At 43.1% G+C, this 13005-nt stretch overlaps 2 protein-coding genes across 8 annotated transcripts in view; one reads left to right on the top strand and one right to left on the bottom strand.

Moving 5' to 3' along the window:
* nkain2 (sodium/potassium transporting ATPase interacting 2) overlaps positions 1 to 13005 on the top strand; it is a 710044-nt gene that overhangs the window by 323056 nt on the left and 373983 nt on the right. For all 7 annotated transcript variants that reach the window (XR_010005670.1, XM_062979162.1, XM_062979126.1 and 4 more), the window contains one exon: positions 874 to 1011. Coding sequence is in view for 6 of the 7 variants with exons in the window: in XM_062979162.1 (XP_062835232.1) it covers positions 874 to 1011 (138 nt within the window). In the remaining variant the exon portion in view is untranslated. The remainder of the gene's footprint in view (positions 1 to 873; positions 1012 to 13005) is intronic.
* LOC134298553 (uncharacterized) lies at positions 4050 to 11523 on the bottom strand. Its single transcript, XM_062979118.1, has 2 exons — positions 9491 to 11523; positions 4050 to 5055 (listed from the first exon to the last, which is right to left on the bottom strand). Exons 1-2 carry the CDS (start codon positions 9873 to 9875, stop codon positions 4457 to 4459), a joined length of 984 nt encoding a protein of 327 aa, XP_062835188.1. The 5' UTR covers positions 9876 to 11523; the 3' UTR covers positions 4050 to 4456.

Raw genomic sequence — 13005 nt, 5'->3', positions numbered from 1 at the left:
GATAATTATTACACCACTTGCTGCTACCTGCTACATTTCATAGCATCAGAAGCCCTGGAATAGAAAGGAGAAGACAGGATGAACAAAACTTGTATTTGAAGGAAAATAGAGAGGAATGACTATATTCTGCTTTGAATGTCTAAACTAGGCAGGTATCCCAATGTAAAATTCCTTATTAGTGAAGTGAAATGACAAAGCTGTTAATTGTATGGTTGCTTTATTTACAATACAGTATCTCCTAAATTAATTCCTTCACAACATTTTCCATGCAAATGTTTTAAATAAGGGCAACTTATTGGATTATCATTATAAAACATGTATGATTTTTATGAGAGCCCCCAGTGGTGCAGTGGGTTAAACTGCTGAGCTGCTGAACTTGCTGACTGAAAAGTCAGTGGTTCGAATCAAGGAGCAGGGTAAGCTCCCGCTGTTAGCCTCAGCTTCTGCCAACCTAGCAGTTTGAAAACATGCAAATGTGAGTAGATCAATAGGTACCACTGTGGCAGGAAGTTAACAATGCTCCAAGCAGTCATGCCGGCCATATGACCTTGGAGGTGTCTACGGACAACGCTGGCTCTTCGGCTTAGAAATGGAGATGAGCACCAACCCCCAGAGTCAGATATGATTAGACTTAATGTCAGGGGAAAGCCTTTACCTATGATTTTCAAGAAAACAGAAAGACTAAAACTTGCAAAGACATTCTCTTATCCCTTTTTTCTTCATTAACGAATTTCAAGTGATGGTATTAAAGAGGAGAAAACCAAAGATAGAAGAAATAAGACTAACTGGTGAATTGCTCTTCCAGGCTGACACTCTCCTTCTTTCTCTCTCTTGAATTATTCTAATCAAATCATTGTTGCTTTTTTATCCTAGGTGTGTGTGCTGGAGAGACAGATATTTGATTTCCTTGGTTATCAGTGGGCACCAATCCTGGCAAATTTTGTACACATTATTATAGTCATACTTGGCTTATTTGGAACCATCCAGTATAGACCTCGCTACATAACAGGAGTAAGTATCATTAATCTTCTATCATTATCACTGTATTTGTCACATATGATAAAACTCAACACTAAAAATCAGGGTAATAGGTGATGAGTGTATAACAGTTTTATTTTGGGATCTGACATATATGCCATGTTTTCAGATATGCTTTAGAAAATTAGAAATTGTTTTAAGTAGTTCTTTTATAAAAGCTGTGGAAGAAATTACCTTGTGACGTACATAAATATTTGAACTGTATCCTAAAGCTCTATCCAGAAACGTATTTGTGATATTTTTAGGTATCAAAAAGCAGGAACACAGTTTGATTTGCTGCTGTGGCTTTGAAAAGAAAGATTAAAAATAAAAACTGCAAACCTGAACAGTCTTGAAGATGTTAGTACATCTTGCAGGTCAGTCTGACACAGATCATGCAGAGAAATTATGTCCACAGCATAATCCTTATGAAGTATCACAGAGTTTAATGGGGGTTTATTTCCAGGGACATTGCATTGCATTTCAACAGTCCAATTGTGTAATAGTGGCAAGCACAAAACCAAACTGAAAGTCAGGTAGGGGTTAAATCTGAAAGATATAAGGGGGGTAATTGATGAGCTGTACTGAAGCAATATGAAAAGACCTGCCTTAAAAGAATAACAACTTGATGAATAGAGAACATGACCAGTATATGTCAAATTAGGTGACAGAGTCAAACTTCATTTGAGCTTGATTGTTCTATCAAATATGGGAGGTAAAGTCTTTTAGTTGACCAATATCTTTTCAAGGTCTTAATATACATAAAAACCACATATGCCAAGACTTCTTTTCTGAAATTCTGCAACTATATTCCAAATAGACTAACAGTTATATTGAGTCTGAGCGATAATGAAGATATTCTTCTATGAAAATGAAACTAGTTATACCATAGATTTTTGAAAAAGTTGTGCTGGGTGTCTAAAGGAAGTTGGCCCTACTTTCCTCCCGACAGCCAACCCTTCCTCATTTCTCCTCATGGAAAACTTGCTATTACTATAAATTAATCCCAAATCTCTTTTTCATTTCCAAACCTCAAGTTAAGTACTGTTTCAAGTTTTACTCAGCTATGTAGGAAGAGAATATTAGGTCCTGACCTCTAGTCTGGGATTTCCTGCCCTCCTTCATGGCCCAGCAGGCATATGCTTGTGGGTATCTTGTTTGGCCAGAAAATGTATGTGAAATACAGAGGCCAGAATTATGTAATATACATTCTGGGAATGGACTGCATGTTTAAGGCCATGATGCATACCTTGCACAGTTATTGTGACCATTATCATGATGTCCTTTGGGTTCATAGCCAGTGATGCTTATCAAAGCAGGATGTTAGGTATGAGAAGGATCAAGAGATTGTAGATTTTGTTGATGTGGCATTAAGTCTGTTGATCCAAATTTTCTCTCTTATATTCTTGAAAGAAGGAAGTTGTATTGTGAGATTAAAAGTTCAGTATAACCCCAATATCTGTGGGAGACTTTCTGAAATTTGTGTGGATACTTGAAACTGTGGACAATAGGAAATCTTATTATTTTTAATGGGGCAGATGATGGAGGTATTGAGAACAATTCAAAGAGTGAAACAGTGAATAAATGAAACCTTTTATGTCTGTTCCATGGATACAGAGATCATACTGTACAGTTGCTGGTTGTTTAAGCATCTCAGTAGGAGTGTCAATTGTATTTTTTACAGTTGTGGATATGGAGTGAACATGACATGGTTATAGCATTGTAGCAGGAGGTAGCAGCAGTAGAGGTACATCTATGTACCTCTACTATTTTCCACCAAATTCCAAGGAAGCTGAAGCTTAATCCTGACAAGACAGAGGTCCTCCAGGTCAGTTACATGTCGGATCGGGGTATAGGGTGGCAACCTGTGCTTGACAGGGTTGTACTCCCCCTGAAGACACAGGTCCGCAGTCTGGGGGTCCTCCTGGACTCAGTCCTGATGATTGATGCTCAGGTGTCGGCGGTGGCCAGGAGGGCTTTTGCACAGTTAAAACCTATGTGCTGGCTACAACCGTACCTCATGAAGTCTGACTTGACAATGGTGGTCCATGCCTTAGTTACGTCTAGATTGGACTATTGCAACATGCTCTATGTGGGGCTGTGTTTGAAGACGGCCTGGACACTACAACTGTTCCACCGATCCGCAGCCAGATTACTAACTAGAGCGAATTACAGATAGAGGTCAACCCTCCTGTTCAAGGAACTCCATTGGCTGGCGATCACTTTCCGGTCCCAATTCAAGGTGCAGGTTATCACCTACAAAGCCCTTAATAGTATGGGACCCGCCTACCTTCGTGATCACATTTCCCCCTATGAATCTGCATGGTCTCTTCAAACTGGGATTAGTGCAATTTACTTCAAAGTGAACAACGTAAGGTGAGTTTTGTTATCATTTATTTATTTATTTATTTATTTATTTATTTATTTATTTATTACAACATTTATATCCCACCCTTCTCACCCAAAAGGGGACTTTTTGAGCTTTATTAATAACTTCTCCGTCTATTTTCATTATACCTTACTTGCTTACTTTAATAATAATTCACTTTATTATGCATCAATTAATGATGTAAATTTCTATTTTGTTTCATCATTATTGGGCAATAATTATCTCATATATTTTAAACATTGCATTACCAGATCACACTCATGTATCATAAATCACATGAACGTTATAGTTAATTGGTATTTGGCATGAGAATAAACTATGAACTGAGAAAAAGGGCAATAGGTCAATCTAGACGAAATTTACCACTTTTTTTCTGCCCCACATTATCTTAACTATTGCACATTATCTTACTTGGAAGGTAATCTGGCTGCTCAGGGAAAAGATCGGAGACTATATAGTTGACTCAAACAAGAATGTATTAACTGACAAGAATTTTAGACTTTTAGACTTTTCCTTCTGAGTCTCACTACAAAGTCTTTATGAGGTAGTATTTGAGAGATAGACACAGTTCTGGCTGAACTGAGGCTCTTGAATCTTTATTTGCCCTCCAACCCTCCGAAATAACGAGACAAGACAAGTAAGCTTGGGTTTAAAACTGGGCAACTTTATTGATAGTTACCTATTTAACTTTAATTTGGAACTAGGGCCAAAAATCCTTAGCCATCTAAGAATTTGGTAAGGCATAAGCCGATATTAGTGGTCATACCCGACCATCCATTAAGACTGAATTTAGGGCGAAACACCAGGTCCCCAGTCTATCTAAACCTGGATGACCTAAAGGGGAATGTGTTGGAGAGTTTTGCCTCCGAAACAAATGAGGTCAAAGTCTCCCATTCCAAGGCCATAATCGTTCACCCTCGCTGGGGCTGTAAAAACCCTAAGCGAGGATTCACGCCTCTGGCCAACACCAAAACAGAGGTGCCTTGTGGTGCACACCAAAATAAGAGATTCCCCTAAGCATTCCGCCACAGTTCAGGAGCAAATGTCTATTTAGCTCCTGACCCCCACCAAATTCGAAAGAATTTCCCTAATTCCTTTCTGCAGATCCGCTAAGAAAATTTGGTTGCCCAGTTCGGACAGATGGATCCCATCAGTCCGATACATCGTCGAATCATTGAATCTAATGGTGTCATGAGGGATATAGTAACCCATGCCATTTTCCAAAACCTTCCGCAGGGCCCTATTGACCCGTTTCCTTGCTTTGTCCAATTTTTTACCGTCCCCATAGGGCCAACGTGGCCTAGGAATAATTGCTGACCATGCCAATCCGGTATGAGGCCACACCTCCTGGATCTTGTGCATGTCATTTAAAACCTGGAGAAAAAGGGCCCTGCCTTTAAGCAGCCCCAAATCATTGCCTCCCAAATGCATAACAATAAGGTCAGGTGGAAAACGGACCCCTGACCCAAACAACAAAGGGAGCAAACCCTCCCACCGCAGACCTCTTCTTCCCCTCCATTCAACAAAAGCCAAGGAAGCGAGGCCGAGATGCTGGCCGTAGGGACCTCTGCGCGCCTGTCGCTCTGCCCAGTGCACATAACTGTGCCCGCAAATCAGGACGCGTCGTCTACTTGCCAACAGGGTGGGTTCTGAAAAACAAAAAGCCATATAACTAATCCGATATATGACGCACATACGCATGGTAGGCACCAGATTTCCATCTTCCCAACATCTTAATTTTGTCTATAGAGTAGCCCATAACAGCAGCAGTGGAAGCAGCCCCAATTCTAAAGGAATGAGTACCAAATTTCTGATCTTTGATACCCAACATTCCTAAGGCCTTAGAAGTCAAGGCCCAGAACTGGTATTTTGTCAACGGTGCTCCATCCCAATGACAAAAAAGAAAACCAGCTGACGTTCCTCTGCAGGACACAAAAGATGACAAAGCTGCAACTGGGCATAATTCCAAATCACTACAGCATCCCAATTTGATAATGGAACCCTTCCCTTTTTGATCCGTTTTAGAAGTCCTGATAAACAATTCCAATTTGTCCTGCTGGAGCCGCAGGTCCGAAAATTGCAAGGCCCTTCTAGATTGATCAGCCTTTGAAGAGGCGACCAGCTCACTAATACGAAGAGCCCCAAAGAAAGCGGTGAGAGCCGCTGCCTGCAATAGCAAAGCTTCGTAATGAGATTCACAAATTTTGGGCCAAATTTGCTTTAAGCCTTTGAGAATTTCAGGTGTCAATGGCTGACGGCAGTCACGTGGCCTAACCTGCTCCCGCGACAAACCTTCCAGCCATTTGCGAAGCCTAAAATCGGCTGTAACATCTGGAAAGCCCTGAGCCTTAAGCCAATAAGCCAGGGCAGATAATTTCGCACGAATAGTTTGAGGGGCCAACCCCTTCCTTTCCAGAAAAACACCAAACTGTGCGACGTGCTCATATGGAATCGGTGAAACAGAACTTATGGCATACAACTTTTTAAACTCATGAAACTCCTGCACCGCTCTGACGTAAGATTTTCTGGAAGTCGTGGCCAAAGCCAACTTCATTCCCCGGACTATGGACTGTTCCCAATTTTCCAAAGATGGACCGGCATGTTCTGGGGGTGCAAATCTGCGCTGGGGGCAAGCTGCCTGAAGCGATCCATCTGCATACGGGACAGAGCATCAGCGAGAGAATTATCTGTCCCTGCAATATGAAAAGCTTTAAACATATTATACTTTAGACAGTGGAGTGTAAAAAACCTCAAAGCCTTCATCAGTCTGACTGACTTAGATGTTAAAGAATTGATAACCTGCACCGTAGCCTGGTTATCACACCAAAAATGAACGGTGGAATTTGTCATTTGATCAGCCCACAGCGTGACAGCCACCAAAATTGGAAAAAACTCCAAAAATGTTAAATCGGACGTTATACCCTTGGTATGCCACTCCCTGGGCCAAAGCTCGGCACACCAATGCCCATTAAAAAATACACCAAAGCCGATGGCTCCAGAAGCATCAGAAGCTATCTGAAGAGCATCCTTCAACAAAAGATCCTGTCTCCAAAAGGAAATCCCATTATATTGATTTAAAAATTGTAACCAAATGTCCAAATCAGCTTTGATCCCACGTGTAATCCGCACATGATAGTGCGGAAGTCTAACCCCAGAAATAGCATCGCAGAGTCTGCGCAACAAAGGACGCCCAGGAGCTATGACTCTGCATGCAAAATTTAAATGCCCAATAAGCTCCTGAAACTCCCGCAATGTGGCCTTGTTACGGGTAACAAAAGCTCGAATCCTATATACTAGATTAAAAACTTTCTCCCTAGGTAAACTGGAGGCTTGCTGCACTGTATCAAGCTCAATCCCCAAAAAGGTCAATTTAGTAGCCGGGCCCTCTGTTTTATCGGGGGCTAAGGGAACCCCTAACTGATCGGCCAGTTCCTGAAAAGAATGCAGAAGAAATTCGCATTCTCCAGAACCAGACATCCCTATAAATAAAAAATCATCCAGGTAGTGCACAACCCCCGATAAACCCGATTTTGATTTAAGGGCCCACTCCAAAAAGGTGCTAAAGGACTCAAAAGCAGCACAGGAAACTGAACAGCCCATGGGAAGAGCCCTGTCCATATAGTACAACCCGTTGAACTGAAAACCCAACAGCTCGAAGTCCAGCGGATGTACAGGCAGTAGCCGGAAAGCAGACTTGATGTCACACTTTGCCAATTCTGCCGCCGGCCCCCTAGATCTAACTTTCCTAACCGCCGAATCAAAAGAAGTATATGTCACGACCCGGCTGCAGGGCACCAATAACCATACACAGAGGCCAGAATCTATCTAATATCTTTATTGAAGGAGTATATAAAGTTAATAAAAACAAGTGTAGAAAATAGTCCAGAATTAGACCTTTCAGGAAAGGTCAAAATTAGTCCAAAGAAACAATGTCCAATATGAAGTATTAAGGTCCAAAGTTGTAATCCAATAACCGAAACACTCACTTTGCCAGGCAAAGTGAGGGGAGATGACAAGGTCCTTTAGTCCATGAACTTGAGCAAGGCTAGGAAATAACTTGAAACAAGGCTTGATACAAGGCAACAAGGAACGAGGAGCGAGAACAAGATCCGTGGAATTACTTGGCAAAATCCGGAAGACAAGGCAAGGCTGAGTCCTGGAAAACAAGGCAAGGTCCGTGGAGGTAAACAAGGCTGGAAACGGGAACGAAGGCTTGGAAACGGAGCGAAGGCTTGGAATCAGGAACAAGGCTTGAAACAGGAACGAGGCTTGGAAACGGAGCGCGCTGTCCACACACAACTCACTCCAGTAGCTGACGAATTGACTCCGCAAGATGCCTTTGTGGGTAAAACACCTAAATAGGGTCTAGTTTTCCCACCAAAGAGCAGTTCTCTGGGGAACTAGAAACGAAAGCTAATCTCTGAGTCCAGATGCATGACTCCTTAAGGTTTCCCATGGAAAGCAGGCTTAATCAGCTGAATTCTTAGCAGCTATCCTAGCACTCCTACGAGAGGCCGCTTGAACTGCTCTCTGATGTTTACAAAACTCGTGGCGAGAAAACACAGGAGATTTAGACTCAGGGCTTGTTTGACAGATTTCTGGAAGACAAATCTCTTGCAGGTGCAAGGTTCCCAAATCTGGCTGGGAAGGTTCCAATTCTGACTGAGACGGTGAAAAACCCAAGTTCTCCTCTTCATCTGGGACTACAGTGCCATGAACGGGACTACATGGCCCATGACTCATCACAGTATAGTGGACTGTACAAAAATCATCAGGAATCGCGTCATTCACTGACCTTCCCCTGGGATAGGAAAGGTGGTGAATGAGTCGAAACTCCCCTGGTGCCTTCTTTGGAACAATCCCTAATGGTGAAACCCTTAACCTAGGAGTGGGAGGAGACCTAAATGGGCCAAGAACCCTACCCTCTGCAACTTCCTTATTGATTTTAGCAAGGACAACGTCTTCCATGCCAATAACGGATTTCAGATTCGGTGCCCTGAAAGGAGCTCTATGTCCCATTGCAGGAATCCTAAAACCCTCAAAAAACCCAGCACGCAGATAACTAGCTGCGCCTAAATTGGGATAACTGGATAACCACAAATCTAACTGAACTAGATTAATTGGGCTGGGCCCCTTTGGAAAACCCACCTGAGCCGAAACCTCTCCTGGGATCGTGGTTACTCTTTCCCCCACCCTTACCAGGTTTTCCCTTACTGCAAAATTTGGAAGAATGTTGCCCTGAACAGATGGCACAAACGTGCTGGAACTTGCAACCTCTTCGGGAACAAACTCCCTGCGAAGAATATTCCCAGCATAGCAAGCGTTGTTGAGATTGCTGTGGTTGCTGATACTGGGAATATGGATGCTGACGAAAGGACTGCCCAGCTCGAGAATTTTGAATTGTGTGCCCACTGTCGGCCTTCTCGCCCGCAACGGGACGTGCCGGAGTTAGAACCTCCAACCACAGCTGATGGTCAATCAAATCCCAGCGCAAAGTTGGAGAGTGAGCCGCACGAAGCCTAAAGCGCTTGTCATACAAGAGCCAAGCGCTACCTGTAAAATTTACATAAGCCGAATTGATAATGTTCATGTACTGAAAAAGAGAATGGGCTCTGGAAGGGTAAGCCTTCACTAGAACCCCTCCGTAAATTAAAAAGCAAGAGAACCAATTGCCCCAATTCTGGTCCACTTTGCGTTTTTTCATAATTTCCTTTCTTTCATCATCTAAATCATCTTTTTCTTTCTTATCAAGTTCCCTGAAATACAGGGTAAAAATGTCGATGTATTCATTCCTTAAAATTTTATCAATTGTCTTTTGAGCCAAATGCGAGCCTAAAGCTGTAGCACTAAGGCTATCGGAGGCCGGCAAAGGCCAATCAGCCGTGCCCCAAAAACACAAAGAATTCTCAATAGTAGGTGTTGAATCCAAAGAGGCTACCACCACGCTTGGTGTCTCAACCACCGGAGCCACGATAGCTAATTGCGTGCCGCTGGTTGATGGAACAGGCTCGTCACGTGCTTGGGTTGTGATAAGATCTTGAGAGTCTGCCACTCCCCAAGGGAAAGTGTGTGTGTCCCCTTTACCTAAAGCGGATACGGCACTTCTCATCTCAGCTGCTGCCGCCGAAGTAGATGGAACAGCTTCAGCGGTCACCGGCGTAGATGTAACCAGGCCCGCATCAGCGACAGGCACTGCAGCACTCCTTTCCCCTTCTAAGGCAGAAATACGGGAAAATAAGGACCTAATTAACCCGGTGTTACTGCCCCCACCAGCCTTCTGCGCCTCCGCAGCAGCAGCCGCTGCTTTCTCTCTTTCCAGTGCCTCGATCCGGGCGACCAACACTCCCAACAACTGTGCAGAATCTTCATCCTCGGTTGAAGGACCACTTGGTGGAGGCGGGCGCTTTGCTGGAATCTTCTTCGCAGGTCCCTTGCCCTTAGGCCCCCCAACATTCTTCTTCGGTGGCATACTGCAAAATAAGAAGTTCAGTAAGACCACGAAAAGTTAATATTGAGGAAGAAAGTTCAGTAGCAAATAAGTGGGGGGGGGGGGGGGGCTGGCAGAAACTAGAATGAGCCAACTCCCTACCCTATCCAAGCCAAGGGACCCGAAGCGACTAACATTTCTTAAATCAAAAGCAACCAAGCATCCATTTAATTAAAGCATACAATACCACACACTGATATGCACCTACTATATAAACATGATATTAAAATTAATTCAATAAGTTAATACCCCAATTTATATAGAGAATCTCATTAATTTATTGTCCTCAATAGCATATTAAATAAATTACCCCATGAAATTAATTAAATATATTAATCAATTAACCCCAATATCAATTCATTAATTAATCAGCCACCATAAATACATATGAATTAATTAATCTCCATACATTATCAATGACTTAACTTGAACCATCTAATCAATTACTAATAATCCATTTGTATTTTTAAAAACCAATCAGTCAATACCATCAATTGTTATAGCATTAAACCAATGCAATGTGAGTATGCCCAAATTAAAAATGGCCACCGCCATTAGAATCCCTTAAAAACGTTCCGTAAAATGGCTGCCATGAAGCACCTAAAATGGCTGCCCTTCCCTTAACAAAGATGGCCGACCGATCAACAAAATGGCCACCATTGTACTATTTAATATGCCAGCTACAAAAATGGCCGCCCGTCCTTTCCAGCCTAATTCCCTTAACAAATATGGCCGCCGCAAACACTTGCCCATGCCCACAAGTAAAATGGCTGACCAGCCCTCACTCAACATGGCGCCCGTCCTTTCCAGCCTAATTCCCTTAACAAATATGGCCGCCGCAAACACTTGCCCATGCCCACAAGTAAAATGGCTGACCAGCCCTCACCCAACCTGGCAACCAACATGGCTGCCCAAGGAAAAAACCGCGGCAAACTACAAGCAAAAAGAGCGCGAAATTCACAGAACCGACACTAACGGCTATGGCAATCTGTCCAGCAACAGGGAATTCGCGCCACAAACACAGCCAATCTGCCCAGCAACACCTCTACATAAGACTGGTAATAAAAATGGCGACCCTACCACATAGCTTCCATTCCCAAACGTCAAATCAAAAAGCAACCCAAACAACCAATTCATCATTCATACCATCCAAATAAAATTACACAATAAATAAAGCCAACTTAAACATGGAAAAAAGGTACATCATCCCCATATCTCCCAAAAGTAAAGCCCCCGCCTACACCTTCACACTAATAAGGCTCAGGACCATGCAAAGGAAGAAGGGAGGAACGGAGAAGAGGCGCGCGGGCCCCGCACGCACCCTCCTCCGCCCAAAACCCCTTAGAACTGGGGAAGCAAATTAATTTCCAAACAAATTCTTAACATTACCAGGCACAATGACGTCGAGGGAGAAGCCAAGCAGCAGCCAAGGCCAACCCTGGCTCCACTGCCTCAGCCTCTCTCCCTTCCTATACAGACCTCAAAGCAGTAGTATAAACAGATGAAAAAAGGGGATAAATCTCCCTCGACGTTCTCCTCCTGGACCTCGGCACCAAGGGACAGGAGCTCCCACTCTTGGATCCTCTCACGTCGAAGCTCCAAAAGTGAGTGATCTAAGAGGCGGGCAGCTTCCTAGAAGCCCCGCCCCCTTCCAGAAGTCTCTCCTTCGTTGGGAGGGGGCAAATCCCCTTCCCTCCCCCAGCTGTGCAGTGGGGGGAAGTTTCTTCTTCTAATTGTCTCTTTCTTGTATGGTGTTCAGCTGCCTCTAAGATGGGCCAGCTCTGACTGGATGTGCTATTTGTAGACCTTCTGGCCTTCCTCTCTCTTCATCTTCCAGTCATGAAAAGGCTGACTCCTCCAAGAACCAGAAGTGCCTTGCCTGAGGCTTCGCCACAGAGGGGATTCTTAAAGGGGCAGAGCGACAGAGTCTTCAAATGCAAAAAGGCTGTCTTAACTGACCGCCCAGAAACTGTACATAAAATATGAATCCTTCTAACTAAAAAGGATTTAACTAGGGTAAACAGTGAGGGTCTTCATGGTGCACAACAACTCTTATTTAAAAATGTTCAGGTAAAGAAAAAGATGAAACAAATATGTCCTCTTATTTATGGAAAGCCTTGTAAATTAGAGGAGAGGGGTCTCAATGAGCTTCGTAGGATGCCCTTCCAGATGCTATTGAGTTGCAATTACTACTCTCCTTAGCCAAGCAGCCAAAAGTTACCTGCCTCTGCTTTATTGTTATGAAGAATAGCTAAGTGGCATCTGACCTCAGAGATAGCTATATGTAGGCTCTGCTAGAATGGGGATAACCTTTATGTCTCTTTTTCCCTGAGGAAGATGCTAATTGTATCAACCAAACCATGGGTTTTTTGTGTGTTTGTTCAGCTTTTTTAACCATCTATATTGGAATAGGTTCTGAAAGAAGGCAGAGAGCTGAAATCGCTCCTTGTAGGAAATCCTATATAAATCCCCTTGCAATCTAATTGGGCATAGCAATCTGTCCGAATATTAATGGTATGAACCTCAATTTAATGTCCATTTGGTACAGTGGACCCCTGGTATTTGGTGGGTTTGGTTCCAGCACCCCCTGTGGATACCAAAATCCAGGAATGCTCAAGCCCCATTATGTATAATGTTGTAATAAAATAGCATTCCTTATATAAAATGGTGAACAACTCAAGTCTTCAGAGAAAGCCCAAGGATTTTTGAAATGGGTGGGAGGCTAACACAAGACATGCTTACACATCAAGATAGTGCTCACCATGCTGCAAAATCAAGGTTTTCTTTTGGAGGGTTTTGTCTGTTTGTTTTTACTGTGCATTTTCAACCTGTGGTTGGTTTAATCTGTGGATTCAGAACTCATAGATATGGAAGGCTTACTGCATATATGTTTAGATAAATATGAGATGAAATGAACTCCATAGATCTTCTAAGGAGATGGATCCCATAGCTTGTGTGAGAGCTTTTACAACATCTCATTGTTAAAATAATGGGGTACACACTCATAACAATATATTTAATGTAACTTAAACTGTTTGTATTGATAGCCCTCAACACTCCCATAACACTGACCACCATTTCTCTGTCCTGCCTACAGGTGCAACCATATGCC

The sequence above is a fragment of the Anolis carolinensis genome, chromosome 1 (assembly GCF_035594765.1).
Source record: "Anolis carolinensis isolate JA03-04 chromosome 1, rAnoCar3.1.pri, whole genome shotgun sequence".
Lineage (NCBI taxonomy): Eukaryota > Metazoa > Chordata > Lepidosauria > Squamata > Dactyloidae > Anolis > Anolis carolinensis.
Note: the sequence above shows the minus strand (reverse complement) of the source record. Positions and strands in the feature narration are given on the sequence as shown.

Coding starts and splice junctions, on each gene's coding strand:
- LOC134298553 (XM_062979118.1), bottom strand. CDS start 9,875: ATGCCACCGAAGAAGAATGTTGGGGGGCCTAAGGGCAAGGGACCTGCG. Junction 5,056..9,490: donor AAGTGCCGTATCCGCTTTAG/GTAAAGGGGACA, acceptor TTTGTTTTTCAG/AACCCACCCTGTTGGCAAGT.